This window comes from Plectrocnemia conspersa, unplaced genomic scaffold, assembly GCF_051122295.1.
Source record: "Plectrocnemia conspersa isolate PC_06_02 unplaced genomic scaffold, ASM5112229v1 ptg000010l, whole genome shotgun sequence".
Classification (NCBI taxonomy): Eukaryota; Metazoa; Arthropoda; class Insecta; order Trichoptera; family Polycentropodidae; genus Plectrocnemia; species Plectrocnemia conspersa.
The window spans coordinates 8,110,374-8,128,641 of record NW_028277174.1 but is presented as its reverse complement, the minus strand read 5'-3'; the positions used below and the strand labels follow the sequence as shown (position 1 = coordinate 8,128,641).

The 18,268-nt window shown below is 26.1% G+C and overlaps 1 protein-coding gene across 2 annotated transcripts in view; it reads right to left on the bottom strand.

Annotated features, from left to right (window-relative positions):
* Nucleotides 1–18,268, bottom strand: part of Mp (collagen XV/XVIII-type protein multiplexin) — a 486,190-nt gene that overhangs the window by 20,704 nt on the left and 447,218 nt on the right. For both annotated transcript variants that reach the window (XM_088194596.1, XM_088194597.1), the window contains exons 4-11: nt 14,154–14,222; nt 11,865–11,894; nt 11,123–11,158; nt 10,402–10,486; nt 8,549–8,586; nt 6,100–6,246; nt 3,879–4,025; nt 3,610–3,807 (exon numbers count right to left, since the gene is read on the bottom strand). In XM_088194596.1, coding sequence (XP_088050722.1) covers nt 3,610–3,807; nt 3,879–4,025; nt 6,100–6,246; nt 8,549–8,586; nt 10,402–10,486; nt 11,123–11,158; nt 11,865–11,894; nt 14,154–14,222 — 750 coding nt within the window. The remainder of the gene's footprint in view (nt 1–3,609; nt 3,808–3,878; nt 4,026–6,099; nt 6,247–8,548; nt 8,587–10,401; nt 10,487–11,122; nt 11,159–11,864; nt 11,895–14,153; nt 14,223–18,268) is intronic.

Below are 18,268 nucleotides of genomic sequence, written 5' to 3'. Positions count from 1 at the left end.
CAATTGGATAGCAACCATCCTCATCTGTGATTCGATAGAGCTGTCTCTAACCAGCATTAATAAATATGTAAGATTTTCTCACAGAGAAAGATACGGGAGAGACGCGTAAAAGACGGACGAGGAGAGACACGAAAGATTTACAGCTGCAGAGAAGGGCCAAGAGACACAAGAGATAAAGAGATTTCATCATTTAAAAAAAAAGAACGAAACTTAACTTTTTTGACTCGATTAACTATTTTTTTAAGATTATTTATAAATTACATAAATAATTTAATTTATTTATTAATTAAAATTATTGAAACCATGTCTGCAAAATTTATAATATTTTAATACAACATTATTTGTACAATGTTTGAGTTATCATTTCTCACTTGTCCTCGAAAACACAATGTTTCTCCCATCTAACAAAAATGATTCACAATATGCAAATTGATTACCTATGCCTGAATAAATTACAACATCACACACTATTTTTGTAGTTTTAGTAATTATCATACTGATAAGAACTTATCTTAATACAGTCGTATTAGTATAAGTTCTTTTTTTTTATTGAAGATTGAGAATTCATGTTTATTGATAGATAATTGTTTGTGAATCTGATTGCAAAGGATTGTTTTTTAATTATTTTAATTTTTTTTCGTTATGTTTGACCAATGGAGTGCTTGAGAGTTTCATTTTAAGATCTTCGTAGATGGTTATGTTTTATCTGTATGAAGATAAAACGCAAATCCTCCAAATCTAAGAACAGCGACGCGTGAAATTGGACTTCTGCCACAATTATCTAGCCAGTTGTTACAAAAAGCGACAACAAGGAAGAAGAGAAAGCGAAAATGGATCTAGTAAAGATGCCGCATTCAGAAGAGCTGACATATATGTGTTGAGAGAGAAATCCAGCCAACCGATATTCGTGGGTCACGATGCTTATCAACGAGGCAACGTCTAGAATAAATTCATGTGAATAATAATGTATTTATATACAATACACTATTTTCTGTTATTATAATTGTACTACATTTTTTAAATTATAATTGAGTGGTTTAGGATAACGAATCCTGTCAGGACAGTCGCTGTCCTGGGACGTGCTACAGAACCGCAAAGCCGCGAAACATCGTTGCTATTTCAGTTTTGGACCACGTCAATTATAATTGAAAACGGCATTGCGAGCTCAGCTGCGGTTTTGCGAAATTGTCACGCCGGATCTGACGAATATGGATACAAAAGCTCCAGTTTAAATGATCATGGCTGGACCGCAAAACAGGACGTTCCCATGCACATTGTTGGTTAGTAGCAATTCGATACAGACAGGATCGCATTTTAAAACTACTCGAGTGTGAGAAAAGCTCGTTATTATAAGATCAGTTAATTAAATATACAATGATGATCTGTAATATAATTTGTAGGTTAACTAATGTGTCGGAAATTAAGAAGTATCGAATATATGGACGGATTAAAGTTCCATAATTTTATTATTTGTTGTGAGACGTGAATCATTATATTAAAGAAAGATAATGATACCTTGAAATATGATATATCATATAAAAAATAGTTATTATGCATGTAGATTGAGAAGAGACTGCTGAAAATATTTCCAAAGACGATATTTCAGTTCTTTGGACACAGCTTTAAGAGAAAAGAAAACAATTCTGTTACTGGTTAGAATAAAGTGGAGACTCAATTTGTGGCAAAACGTTGTGCTATCACGATACTCAGATGCAAGAAAAGCGGCCGAGAGAAAGAATAGTATATAAAATGCATTAAACATTTTTCTCAGTAATATCTGTGATGCATTTTTAGTCCAGTATATTTTAAAGAGCGAAATTTAATTTATTTACATCAAAGGTTAAAAAGCACAATTGTACTATTTTCTATTTCTGTGATATTATTAAAAGTTAAAATTTAATACAAGTACTTCTACTACTGCAGTGATATGAACTAAAATTAATAAGATGTTCAAAACCATTCTTTAATTAAAAGACATAGTTGTGAAGATAATATAACATTATATATTGAATCACATATTATTTTATTAAATATATTTCGTAGCATGAGCATTAAAATTATTGACCATAAAAAATAAAATATCTTTTTAATATTTCTATAAAATCACGACACATGTTATTAATTTACATAAAAAATAATGATTCTCCAATCATTAATGCAATAGAATAAATAAAAATGGCTTTCAATTCGATAAAAGCTGATTTGCAGTAATGTTAAACGATGCGATTTTAAAATAACAGAGAAATAATTAGATACTTCGGAAAAATATTTATATATTATTAATCTTTCAGAATATATGTATTTGTAATTTAAATATGATTTATTACAGCACACTGTTTCGCAAAGTAATCTAAAGTTAAAATTTTGTATATAAGTAATTACTGACTTAAATTAGAACTGTCTCCCTACAAACATATTATAATAATAATTAAAAGCATAAATAACAAAAGTTCATTTTTTATTAGGCCTATATATTTTATGATATTGACAATTTAATCCTTATTATGGCAGAAATTATAATTGAAATAACAAATTAAGTAATTTATATACCTTAATTAATATAATAAACAATAATTAAGAATAATTACTCAAGACTGATATTCAGGACATTTTTTTTATATACATGTACAATAAATGAAACTTTTAATTAACAGTGATTGATTTATTTTTAATTATAAAAAGAGAAAACCAAAATGGTTATTTATATAATATGATTGTTTCACTTTATTTCTTTGCATTCCCTTTGAACATACATGACTTTTTATTTATTCTACTGATACTTATTTATTAATTAATTTATTACCCCTGTGTATCAATATCAAACATTTTGAAAACTACTACAAGAATTTTGATAGATAGCGTGTTGTGAAGCTTTGTTAATTTCCTGCATGGTTAAGAATTAGGAGCTCTGGTTAGCAACCAAAGTGCAAATAATCAACACAACAAGTCCTTTGACACAATAAAAAATAGAGTTCATTGCCAGAGAGTGCATTGTTAACAACGTGTATTTTTAACTTCGAGGTCGTCTTCATAAATTTTTGTTTTATTTTATTTCATCGATCGCCAAGGCGCTAAAGAGCGAATGTACAAAGAGGTATGATGAAAAAATCGTTTCGCAACATATAATAGTACATAAAACATTGCGGAACTTTTGCTTTTTTGGTATCGACGCACAGTTTCTTAAAATGGGGGTCGCGTGTTTCCGACGGGCGGCGAAGAATAACTCAATAAGGCGTGACACGTTTCAGAAAATAAAAAATATAGAAAATAAAATAAAAAAAGTGTCAGAGGTTCGGAATTAAATTTCGCTATAAGCGATAAATTTTGCCACTTGATTCGTATGAGTTTACATGAGATTTGTTTGGGGAGATAAATCATATTCAAGTCCGATGTTAGGTAAGATATAATACAAAAAATATTAGAATTAAATTGAGTCTGCAAAATAATTTAGCTAGTCATGATAGATTAATTAATTTTAACATGTAAAAAATAGACACGTATCAATATATTTATCTGTATATTAAAATATATTTTTATATTATGTAAGAAAAATTTAAAAAGGGTTTTATCACAGAAGAACAACAAAAAAAATACTTAAATGTTACTTACATCTGATCCTCCGTGGCTCACAGGTCCCGGTGGTCCAGGAGAACCCGGAGGACCCGGCGTGCCAGGCATGCCATCAACACCCGGTTCCCCTTTGGGACCAATGGGTCCCTCTGGGCCTTCAGCACCCGAGTCTCCGCGTTCTCCCCGTTCACCACGAGGGCCTAGTGGTCCACGTTCCCCAGGGATTCCGGGTTGACCCTGGACAAAAAATAAAATATTAAAAAAAAATTCACTCAATTTTTCATTAATAGTGTCATAGGAAAACTTACGGTTAGCCCTGGAGCTCCAGTCTTTCCATCGGCTCCGACTGGTCCTCGTGGTCCTTTCAGCATATCCAACGTTGTGATGGATTGTATGATTTTCGTTATATTACAACTACATTGCCCGGGAGGTCCATAACCTTCTCCTCTAATTTCCTAGTTAATAAAAATAGTTTCAATATAAATTACATAATTTTAGAACTAAAAATAAATATTGATAATGCACTAATATTGATACAAAAAAAAACGTGAATATTTTCGACGTTTAATATTTCTTTTTCATATAAATTAGGATTTATATATATATATTTGTTGAAACTGATATTTTTATAAAATAATAACTATATCAGAAACTCAATTTTAAAATTTTGGGTTTAAAAGTTAAAAGTAAAACAAATCGCGATGTACTCATGGAGTATATGTGAATAGTAGTGATCTTAAAGGTCTAATAGAGCACTCAAGACTAGCACATAAAATCACTTAAAATTTCCTACAAAGTAAATATATTAAAAGCGTATTAGTATTATTTTACAATATGTAAGAAATTTATTTACAGAAAAAATAATAACTTATTGTAAAAAAAAATAAAATAAAATACAGATAATTTAAAGTAAATTTGTATTGTAATTCACTGAAATGCCGGTAAGAATATAATTTTACTAGAATTTTAGTAAAATCATATCATAAATAATTTTCACCGGTAGATATATATTTCTACCAGTAAAAATGAAATTTATCTGAAATATGCTAATAAAAGTATATGCTGCTCTAAACTGTCAATGGCCAGGTGTGAAACGTATAAAAAAGCGAGTAAAAAAATAGTTGTAGACACATCACATGTTAGGGCCAAAATTTTCCAAATGTACGTTATCTAAAAATAAATATCTAAAACTTTTATTGTCTAGTGAAATTATAAATAAATTATTAGATACATTTTAACAAGCCTAGAATGTGATTTATTTTAATTTTATTTATACAAGTAAAAATATAACTTCACTGAAAAATTCATATTCACTGGAACAGTGTCTAAACGTCCATTTGCTGTTTAAACTCAAACATAACCTAACCGAATTAACAAAACCTAGCTTGACCTAATAAAGAAGTTTCGTTAGGTTTGTTCAGTAAAAATGTATTCGGATATGATTTCGCAAAACAGTAAATGAAAATATATTTATATCAGTAAAAATATACCTTTACTGAAAAATACAAATTCATTGTAACATATCCACCATATAGTATAGACCTTACACCTTCTGATTTTAATTTATTTAGAGCTTTGAAGAACTTGAAATTGTGTAAATATATCGAATTTTACCTTCTGTCAAGACCACGCTAGTTTTTTAGACATATATAATTGATTAAACTTTAAATCTGAATTTATAAATTAATTATTTGTAGAACACTTATAGATAGAGCGAATATGAATATTTAATTCAACTCTGTAACATAATTCTATTAAAAACATATTTGAAATAGTAGAAATATAAGTTCACTAAAAATACTCGGTTACTATAACATATATTATATAAACTTGGTTTAATAAGTAATTAATTATGATTATTATAAGTATAACCACCAGCAAAGATACATATACAGTGTACTCTCGATTATCTATATTTATTTTTTCAATCTCTGTTTTATAAAAAAAATATTGCATTCTGTGAATGCAAGTGTTAAAACTTACAAAATAAACCTTAAATTAAATTAAAAAACTTCTTGTAAATTATTATAGCTCATATATGGAAAAAATATCTTCATAGATTATTTTAAAATCATGATTTAAAAAATCAGTAAAATTGATAGAAATTATATATAATAGAATAAATACCGTTAAATATATGTCAGCTTAGACACGCCATCGTTTGTACAACGCAGAATAAAAAAAAAGCAAGTCCAAGGGACATAAATCACCCAATTAGTATACCCTTATATTAAATCCCTGTGATTAATTTTATAGCAACGGTTAAGGGTGATCCCGACAAATGCTATACATGGAGTATCTGAATCTCGGTAAAACAAAAAGCTTTAAACAAAAACAAATTGATAGAAATTTCACGTTTTCTTTTGATACAATATTATAGCATCATGATTTCAATTAGATTACTTACTTTTAATCGTTTTTCCTTTTGTTATTATTTTGAATAGCATGGAAGAAAGATGGTAGAAATAATATGTTAGAGTTAGATAGTCAGAAGCGAGTTTTTCAAAAATATATGCAAGTAATACTTACATCGTATCCTGATCCAAATCCGCTGCCACTTAAATCGATGTTTGTCATTGGTATATCGGTGAAGGATGGTGATGGGCCTGGTGGACCTGGAGGTCCTGATAAGCCAGGAGGACCAGGAGGACCAGGTGGACCTCTAATGGCTTCGCCCTGAAATTAATTTATTATTAATATTTTATATTAAAATATAGCTATTTATTGAATGTCTGACTGTTGCCAAAATAAACATTATATGCCACATTTGCACCACTGCTAGCCACAACCAACCGTAAAGGACTGAATCGTTCTCAGCACAACAACTAAAGGTCGATGGTAGACGTTTGAAAAAAGTTAATAGATACTGAAGGAAAAAAATATTACAAAGTTAGCGCCACGCACGCAACGTAAGAAAAGGTGATTTGCAAAAAATAATGGATAATCACCTGTTGAAGCAGTGTACGTGATTTTTTTTATAAGAAGCAATAAATAATAGCAATTTGTGAAGAGTTATCGCATCAGTTACGTGTGCGCCATATATGTGGGTTATTGAGAAAATATTATTTTGGGAAGACCATCAATGGAATCCGAAAGGTTTTCCAAACGTTGTTGGTATACTCGATTTGCAGAATATATATGTAATCGGCTAATGCTTTTAATGTGTAGCTATATACAATTTAAAACTATTCACTTACAAATATTTACATTAGGAAAAATATTTTAAATAGATATTTTGTATAAATATGCCACTTTAAATGAATCCAAAAGTCAATTAATACTATTCTAAATTAGATAATAAGGCACCTGAAGTGTGATTTTATCTCTCACATAGAGAGATAATGGGTTCATGACAAGTAGTTACAACGAAATCAATTTTTTTATAAGTGTCTTGTTGGGAATGTTTTTTTCAAACGAAATTTTAAAAATACTCTAAACCTATAACATTAAATTGCTAAGCACATATTTTTTTCTGTATAGAGAAGCTAATACTAATCTACATTATTTATTTATATTTTAAATCCCATATAAACTTAACTTATTTTAAAAAATATTTTTATTAGAATTTGATCATTTTTATACATATTTTGATAACTGTTTTACAATTTAAATCGATAAAATCAATTTCGTAGTTCGTTCTCAAGCGCGCCCAGAACAGGGATTTCCCTTTAATATTTGCTTACATGTGACAGATCTTTATTACCGATTATTTATATTCAGTCAAATCAAACGACGCACAAGATGAATTAATGAAAATTATCGTCACATAGCAAAATTTTATTTATAAATAATAATTATTTACAACTGTTGTCACGTTACTGTCGGCCATCTTGTTTTTTCATTGGTCGACAACAATAGAATAAATAAACGGAGATTCAAAAATTATTGTGCCAACTCTATTTTAATTTTTATTAATTATAATTAAATATATTTCCTTTGTTTACGTGTATTATTAATAAAGTTGTAAATGTAATGGATATGCCTAATAAATATTAAAAAGATTACCTGTAATTATATCTATACTTATACAATATTTAATGTCTCTGATTACAAAAATTAGGTAATTCACAGTAGTTCACTTTTTATGTATTTAACTAGTATATACATATATATGATTAGCTATATTTATTATAAATTTATTTTTGAATGTATTGTAAATTAAAAATTATGATAATATATAAACATAATATGTACGTAACAAAACATACTGATGATCAGTTCTATTTAACCTACTAAAGTTGAGATTAGGTTTATGTTATATTGACTGTACCTAATCCAACTTAACTTATAACTTTATTTGCTCCTAACGTAACTTACCTTCTAACTTCTATTGAATCTAATCTAATGTAACTTTTAACTAATTTGTAGTTTTGTGTAAAATATTTTTGGAAGTTTTACATATACATATGTCGTAAATATTAAAAAAAAATACATAATATGAATTTATGAATGTAAAAAAAATAACACAGTAAATAATATTTAAATGAACTTTGAGTCAATTATAGTTAGCCATATTGATCATATTAATAAAATAGATTTATAAAACAAATCAATGGTAATAATACTACTAGAGATCAAAACTAGTTTCGTATTTGACATTTGAAAGAGTCGCTAGGTAAAGGGTTCCGAAGGTATAGAGAGAACGATGACTCAGCCTCTTGATATAAGGCATCGGAGCGGCAAATCAGAAGGGTCCCTGAAACGGCCCTTTTTAAATTATGCAAATTTTAGATATGTTTTCAGGGTTGGTTTGATGTAATTTACTCTTTTTTTTTGTCGGCGTGCGCAAACGAGAAAAATATTTTTCCGTTTGACGTAGTTTCGTGAAAATAATTACGCGAATTTTCAACGTTTTGAATATTTAATGCAGTGCGAAAGCTTTGTTGTATTATTCATGTGCTCAGATTCGACATATAGTGTTTATTTTGTTTCTGCGTATGAAATATATATGTACATGGGTTAAAAAATAAAGCATTACCTTTGGTCCCTTTTCGCCTTTTTCACCTCTTCGATAATCTGAAACATAAATAACGTTCGAAAGATAAAAAACATGGTTGTAATGTATAATTTCATTATAATTTACATGTTAAGGAAAATATTTCTATAAAACACTATAAAGGGATTCATGGAAGAAAAATAAAATATATACAATATATTAATTCTATAAAAATTAAGTGTAATTCCAGCGCAATAATACATAAATATATACTTATGTTGAAAATAAAAAAAAAAACTAAGATTTAAAAAAAATAAATTATATTTATACTCTAGAAATCAAAACCCAGCTTTTTATAAATTAATTTTGTACCATTTATTTTAATTACATATATTAAATCTAAAATATATGTGTTAAAAAGTATTATATCATATTATTAGAATATATAATCTAATTTTTTTAAATAAAATTTCTTACTAGTTAAAAAGTTTTGGTAATAAAGTTATTGTTTGAAATATATTTTAATTTACTAATAATTAATATATTAATACAATACAAATAAATAAATGCGTATTATTTTTTCAATTCTGTCATATTAGTTTTTGAAAACTATTAAACCTACATTACCTTTTTAAATACAATCCTTACGCCCAATGTTAGTCGTTTTAACTAAATAAATATTCGAATATCGAAAATATTATCCCGTTTTTTAACTACATATTTGTTAATTGAAAATATTTGTTTAATTAAACGTTAAAATGTAAAGTAGTTTTTTTTTATTTTTTAATGATTGCAAGAACCTTAAAAGTAAATTTTATCAACGCAGATAGTCAACTTTTTTATCGATGTAGCGCTTCAATATCTATAATTTATTGCTCGATTGTTTTACAAAATTTATCTTATTTTTTTAAGGTTATTTATAACAACTTTGGCTAAGCTAAAGACTGAAAAACAAGAAGTCATATACAAAATAATGAAAATCAAAACACTTTATAACTTCCGAAATCATATAAATTATTGAGTTAATATTATACAGCTGTGGACTTTCTCAATAGCCGATATGGAAATTTCTATTTTAATAAATTTTTAGTCTATCTAAAATAATTCAATATTATTGCTATCGGTAGAAATAATAATTTAAATAAACTTTGTACTAATTTATTGTTTGCAACATTTAATGCTTTATTATTTTTATAAATAAACTAAAAATTTTTACTGTAAATATAGAAATGTGTATGTATGAACTTGATTTTTATTATTTAAAGTGTATTTTTCGACTCATGAATATATTAAAATATTTAAACATTTTATTTAAATAGTTGAAAACAACGAATATTTGGAAACATTTATGTCAAGCTAATTTTAATAAAGTTATCTGTTAAAATATGCAAAACTATTAAAATATATTTTTCTGGTATTATTTGTATAATATATTAAAGCACTATGACTGAAACTTAAGTATTTAATCGTTTGATAAAATATAATAATAGTTAATAACTTGTTGCTAAGAAAGATAGAAAATGAAGAATAGTCGAGAATAAAGTGAAATTATAAGTGGACTATCCGCGGAGACAATTTAAGCTGAGCTTCAAGATTAAGCTTAAAAGGCTCGAGTGGCAATTTTATTTCGTAAAGCTTTTTTAGTTTGTTGCGAAGAGAAGTTCTTGCCGAGGAAAAATTAATATCAACTCGCAAGAGCTTTGAAAAATGGTTTCTGAAGTGACGCGGAAGGAGTAGTTATTAAATACGGGTTAAATCATTTTTATAAAAATATGTTCCATCTAATAATAATATATATAAAATATTGTTAATTTAGATACAATTTTATGATGCTGGTTATTTTTTTAAATTATCTTTGAGATATACAATAGAATATCTCAAAAACAAAAAAATACCGTCAAAAAGTGGAGGATGCGATGGAATAGGTGGTGGCATAGTATATTCTCTCCCACTTCCATCCTCACCTTCTTCCTGATCCAGCTGAAAAAGAAAAGCTCAGATTAGTATGCGTACTAAATTAAATCATAATAATAGAATAAGACAACAAAGAAATGAGCCCGAGTTAAAACATTAAAATTTAAGTTATGTATTATGAATCATAAACTTACATAGTATACTTACGATCGAATGCAACTGAAATTTTCAATAAAATATTAATAGCCTTATGCTGACCCGTGCTTAAGATATTAACTTTGTAAGTACTGATTATATTATTTTAGTAAAAATATTATATTATTTAAATGTTAATATACATAGTAGCAAACACGCTTTGTTAGTTGGAAAGTCGTTTTAACGTGAGTTATAGCGATACTGTGATGCGTTATATTATTTTTTATAGTATCATTAATTCCGAAGGTCATATTTATTGCAAAGAAATAGAAAACAGTATGATTTATAGTTTGTTTATAAATTCTTGTATAGATTTGTTATTATAAAATTTTGGTTAAAATTAAATACACGTGCGAATATTAAAATATGTATTAATCTGCATTACATAATCATTTTTTATTTTTTTTATAAAATCGTATTTCGTTAGTAATTTATAGTATAGTTTTGCATGTATTTTTAGAGTGGTGTTATCGTAAAAGCTGGAAATAAATTCTCGTCCAGACTCACGTTTATGGTATAATCACCGAGTCCAGAACCAAAATCCTGAAAAAAATTTATTGTAAACACATAAAATATTTTAATTTAATATACAAAATGTTTATCAAACGGAAGGCCTAGAGCTATATTAAAATTTAATATTGGCAATTATTAAAATTTGAAATCGTTTTAATTTCCTGATATATAATATAACTAAGCTTTCTTGGAATTATTGCTTCAAAAGATGTTACCAATGTAACAATGTTAAAATGTAAATAAACAAATATGTGTGTACATATTTATATAATACATAAATATTAAATTTAAAATGTAATTTCTCAGAAAAATAGTTAATAAAAATTAGCCCTATTATTACGTTCAATATTAAATATTTTTTAATCAGCACATAAATTATTAAATTTAGTTTTACGACACTTACAGGCATACCATAAAAGAATATATTATATCAATTTAAACATATACTTAATTTAATTTTAAATTGCATGCTTAATTACCTAAAAATAATTTACAAAGTCCTTAAATATTAGTAACACTAATTTAAATTACATTGTAAACATGTTTTTTTGCTAGAAATAATGTGTATTTATTTTAATTTAATTGGTATTTTTGTAGCAAAATTCAATGTCTGGTTTTATATGTACAATGAAATTTATCATAAGTGTGCTATAATACGTTTCACGCATTTCATATTGTCAGATTAGTTTTTATTATAAAGCCGACATTAAATAATAATACATTATTCCAGACTCACATCCAGTGGCATTAGGTAATCTCCAGATGCCTGTAAAAATGTTACTATATTTATATATGTATGTACTATGTATATAAAAATGAAAACGAAAAATACACAAAATACGTCTTAAACGGAAGGTCAAAGACGTTATTAAAAATTTAACGTGCGCAATTATTAAAATTGGGAATAAACTCAATTTCCTCGAAACACTTTCTTATGATAAAATAAATTATTACCCTAACAGATGTTTGCACCGTTGAATTGCTGACATTATGAAATATGTACTGAGACAGAGATTCGCGTATATTTCTTGACAGTGGTAATTTAAGGAATAAATGTATATATATATAAACATATGTTTCATTGCAAAGATATTTTGTTCATTTAATCATATGAATAATTAAATATGTGTTATAATATCTTAAAAAGTAAATATATGTGTTGATATTTTTAGATTTATATTTTAAGTATACCGTATTATAAGTATAAAGAAGCTTTGTATTAAGAATATTAGCGTATAAAAAAGAGCAAACATAGTTTTAACTAAAAAATAAATAAAACTGAACTGAAACTTTATAATTATTTGGCACAAATAAGTAATTTTTAATATTAAAATAACGTATTTTATATAAAGTAATTTGCACTTAAATGCAATAAAAAATAATTTAAAAAAGATAACACATAGCTTTTATGTGTGTTTTTTTAAAGTAAAAATATGTTTAAGCATATCTCCTAAGCAATATTGTTTATCTAAATATATGCCAAAAATTGGTACGTTTTAAAAAAAATAATTAGTTAATTAATTATTATATATAAATAAGCTAATATTTGTCATAAGAAAAACATTTATTATTTGTAATGATTTTCGTGTGGGTAAGATATATTTATATTTCGGAGAAGTGTTTCGATTTATGAGTAATTTGTATATTTTTTCCATATTTCTATTTAAAAAAATACAATTTGTACTGTAGTAACTTAATTAAAGCTTAAAAACGTCATTTAAATGTAGACATAATATAGAAAATTTCATCTAAAAATATTTTTTATATAAAATATTTTTCCAAAATTATCAATTTATTTTTATATGAAAAACTGATTAAAAATATTATGATTTATGATGTTCAGAAAATATTATACGTAAAAAAAGATAACCAGAATAATATATCGAAATAGGCATTTTTATGCATTTCTTTACGAATTGCTGATTAAAATAATATATTTTAATATGCGATCACAAAAATATGAACTTTTAACTGTTAAATATAGATAACATTAACAGTAATATGTAATTGCGCATTTAAATGTAGCCCTAATATTTAAAAAAATATATTTTATAAAGGATATAATTTCTAAAAATATCCATGTATTTTTTATAAAATACTACATATAAATATTATGATTAATTTTGTGAATACAAAAAAAATAATTTAACTGTTAGCTTAAGACGTTTTTATTTAATAATATATTTATATAAAATATTTTTGCTGTAAGCATTTTTTATGCAATAGTAATTTAAAAATAATATGATATATTATGCGATCAGAATTATACTTAATTGTGATATGAAGATTAAAAGTAAAACTTTGCATTTAAATGTATTTCATCTAAAAATATATTTTTTATTTCTATTTTATTAAATTACTGATCTAAAAATCACAGAATTTATTTTTTAAATAAAAAATATATGCTTTAAAATATTGAAAATTGCATCTAAAAGTATATTTAGTACAAAATATTTTTGATGCAATCATATATGTATGTATGTATAATTATTAAATTATTGATTAAAAATTATCATGATTTAATATGCGAACAGAAAAAATATTTTAAATATATTTAGTAAGTAAAGGCTCAACATGAGCATTTAAATGTAGCTTCAATATAAAAGACTACATATAAAAATATATTTCAATAAAAATATTCTTAAATAAATTGATGAAAATATGATATGAGAATAAAAAATATAATTAGTGAACAATTTAATTTAAAGGAAATTCTTTATTTTTGTGATTTGTAAATATTTATTATTTTTGTATGATGTATTAAATTAAAAATAATAATGTACTTAAAATGCATTTAGTAATCAAAAGTTGAAATAGGACATATACAAATAAAAAAAATGTTCATTGAAAATAAATATAGAATAAATACAAAATACATAATATTATGATCAGCCTATTTTAGTAAACATTACAAAGAGAAAATTGATCCTATAATATTAAAAAATATACATATTGTGTTGTTTTTTATTTTGGTATGCCTGTATTATTTCTGACGGAATAAATATATTTAATTATCAACTCTTACCTCTTGTATATGGGAGCATTGCACCGTAGTTCCAGGATTGCCAATCAGTTTCAACTCTTGCAGACCACCCTGCAGGAACACGAAGGTGCAACAATATAGCGGGAGCAATTTTTCAAATTGCGCAAAGACCCCCATCATCAATGATACATTGCTTTTTAACTACAGTTCTTTTATGTGCACACAAAAATAAATGTGTACATGGGTATATTTCACCGATGCCACAGCAGCAGCAGTATCACCTGAGGCAAACTCGCTTAGTTAAATATAACCCATTCATAGCTAAAGAGATACCTAGGTATTCGTTATCGAAACCAGATTCTTTCCGAGCTCAGTGAATAAACGGCAGCCGCTCGATCGTGTAGCGGTTTCGTGGTTTATTTTATACTCACTACATACAGTGTATGTGTGTTTTTTTAATCGATTTATTAAACAAATGTTGGGTATTTGCGTCGGTTCGCCTGAACCGATTCGAATCACTGTGTAATTTTATTGATTGTAATTATAGATTCACCAGAGTGTACCCGGTATGTCTTATTTAGTCATAGTATCTTAAATGGCATCTGAATCACGCGCCGTTGATAGAATAATATAAAATGTGGAAGTTAAGAGGATATTATGTGTTTTTCGTATCCTAGACATGTACGAATTTCCTAAGATTTTATATGAATATTTAACAAGCGTTATAAGAGAAAATTTAACACAATATCAAGTTCGAAGGTTTATTTTTTTATTAAATGGAATAAAAATATGTGTAATATGACATATCATACATTATTATTTTTCTGTAAGGTGATTTTATATAGAAAGATGCTTTAAATAACATATGTATTCATTGACCTTATAGATATAGGGTTATTAGCTAATATGTAAATATATTAAAAATATAGTGATTTAAAAAAACAATGATAACTTTTATTGTTTATATTAAATAAACCACGTTAAATTTTATTATTTAATAAACTTATGCTATGAAATAAAATGTATTCATTATTATTAAAATTCATCCAAAGTCGTATTTATTATTACAATATTTTTTATGAAAAAGTGATTTAAACACAGCATGATTAATTATGAAAGCTGGTAGGATATTTTAATTGAATAAACAAGTAACGACAAGCTTAAATGGAAATTTAAATAACTGCACCAATAAATACCGTTCATAATAAAATGTTATTGTATAAAATAATATGCTTTAAAACGTCTTTCACTGCATAATCTATGTTAGCCCAATGCGTTACAGCGGGGTAAATACAATGCTTCTAATCGATGTATGTCACTATGCACTACCTAGCTTGATTTTATTTAGCTAAAAACAATATTTGACTTTCAGTTATTTGTCACCGACTTGTGCTGATTTCATATTTATATATTATTAAAAAATAAAAATATAATTAAATTGAATACAACATCGATACTGCTTAAAAAATAATTTTACTTCTAATGTAATTTCATTGAAAAAATCAATACGTTGATAAAGTAAATTTGTTTTAACTTTTTAAAACAAAAACCATGTTTTTAAACAACTGTAGCGTTATTAGGTTTGAGTAATAATAACAAAAACAGGCATTTTTTACCTACTATGTATACTTAATGTATGTATATACACCGGGATTTCGAACATACGAGTTCATAATACTTATAAAGTTTTACGTTTTTCATGAGATCATTTTTTATGCATTCTCGTTTCGGCAAAATAGAATAAATACTAATATTTAAAATATAAATTTACGAATGTATGATAAAAATATTCATAACATTAGTTTGAAAACACGTGATGCAATTGACCACACAAGTGGACTTCTTATCGAAACTCTCCCACTCAAAACCACTTCAATGCAAGTTCTTCTAAGAAAGGAAAAAATATACCCAAAATAACAGTTATTAGTTTGACATGGCGTTAGAGTGAAGTCACGGTTAAACCGCTTAATTTAATTATTATTTAAATATAAATAAAGCAGTCATTAACGTGTCAGCGTTGAGTTATATCAATTTATTATAAAATTGGTTCAACTCCTCGAGCGTTCGATCCATAAATCATTAATTATTTTTTATATAATGAATATTAATATTTAACGAGAAATATTTTATCTTGTTAATAATATCTTATCTCTGGTATATCTCAGAAAATTTTTTGGCACATAGTGTTTGGTTTTTATGTTTGGACAGTAATGAGCGCGTTGAGTTGAACAAACTGATAATATTCGCACATTCACAGCGATTGGGTAATTTGTTTAGTTTTGTGCTAAAATTAGCTTATCTTTTTTAAAGCAATTCACGACAAGTAGTAAATATATAATAAATTATTTTAGACTACTTTAATATATATGTAGATTTATTTTTATTGATGAGTGGTAGTCTCATTTAGTGCTTTGCATGAATCATTCTATGCAAATTAAAACCTATTGTCTCAATCTGCTAATATCTCATCCTTGAATTTGTGATTCCAAAGACTAATATGTATACCAAATACATATATAATTATATTTGGTGACTTAAACAACTTGATTTTTTAATAAAAAAAATAATAATAATACGTATTTTTAAAAATCTGTATTAAAAATATTTCTTTAAGCATAGCAATGATAATCCAAAAGAAAAAGTTTATTTTAATTTTAATAATTAAAATTTTTTTTTAAACGTATATCTACCTCCCATCTCTATCATTTTAAAATTTTATTAGCAATAAATGTTATAGGTTTATATGGAAAATATTTCGACAGCTCCTTTTTTACATCGTCTGAATTATGATTTTTTTACCGTATTGTGCAAACAATCTAGCTGATCCCAATATAAGCTTATTGTTATTGTTTGACCAAGTTCAAGAGTTTCATAATGCACAATTCCTTTGCAATTCCAATATATTTTACAGTGAGATAGTTCTTTGAGATACGCTTTGTTACTTAATCTTTAGATAACCACTGTTTTCTACGACGATTAATGTCGTACAACACCCATTTATTATCTCCGACTATCAAATGATCAAAAAAAGCGACCAGTTTCAACATACAGACGCTCTTTGAATATGCGGAAACGCGATTTATTTTATTCACTCAATTTGGGTGGAATCTATGTATATACATTGAATCAAATCAGTTTAGTTTCTCAGCTAGCTGATGCATAGTTTGAGTAGGATTTGCTTCCATTTCTGCAACCATGACATCATCGTTTATCTTTGCTGGTTTCCCAAATTATTATTGATATTTTCGAATTTTTTTATACTATTTCTAATATTTATGGATATTTAATAACTTTACAAATCTACTTATTCGACGTAGCGATTTTTTTATATAATTATATAACATGACATTTGGTAAAAATTCTGCCATCGTGAATTTTAAAGCTCAATTTTATTTTTAAATGTATGAATATGCACGACATGTAACTAATATTATTATTATCTAAAACACTTAATTATTGGTCAGTGAAAATTTTTTTTACAGCTTTAAACCAATTAATAAATAATTCATTATTTTTTCGAGATTACTCATAATGATCATATAATCGAATGGAGATGTCCCTCGCATTAATAATGAAACAAAGTGGCTTTGAACCTTGAATTTAAAGAGCAATATGTAATTAGTTATGTATTTTTTTGCTGTAAGTAATTAACGTTAAAACGGAATCTATCGTGTCGACACAAAATAACAAAAAAATGCATTTTTGAAACAACCAGAAAAAATATCGTTTTTGTACTATCTGATCTCAATTTTACCTCACTTATTACATTCACCTTGAATCATCAAGAGTTTAACTCGATTTTCGAAGCACTTTGCATCACATCAAATTCCATTTATTGACTTTCAGAAAAATTGGCACATTCTTTGATTTACGAAAAATTATAACAAGACTAAATTAAAATATTTATTTGTGTGTTTTTTAAACAATGAATTAATTATTATAAATATCCAAACCCATGTAAGTAAATTATTAGATATTTTAATAATGCTTTTAAAGTTTACCTAATATATTAACCAAGTATTTACTTTCAATAGGTGGTCCAATACAGTACTGTTATTGAGCAAATTCTAAACTGTCATTGCTAATAAATTACAATAATTATTGGGCGATTCATATTTATTTAAATTATTTTATGTATTACATATATAATAATTTAT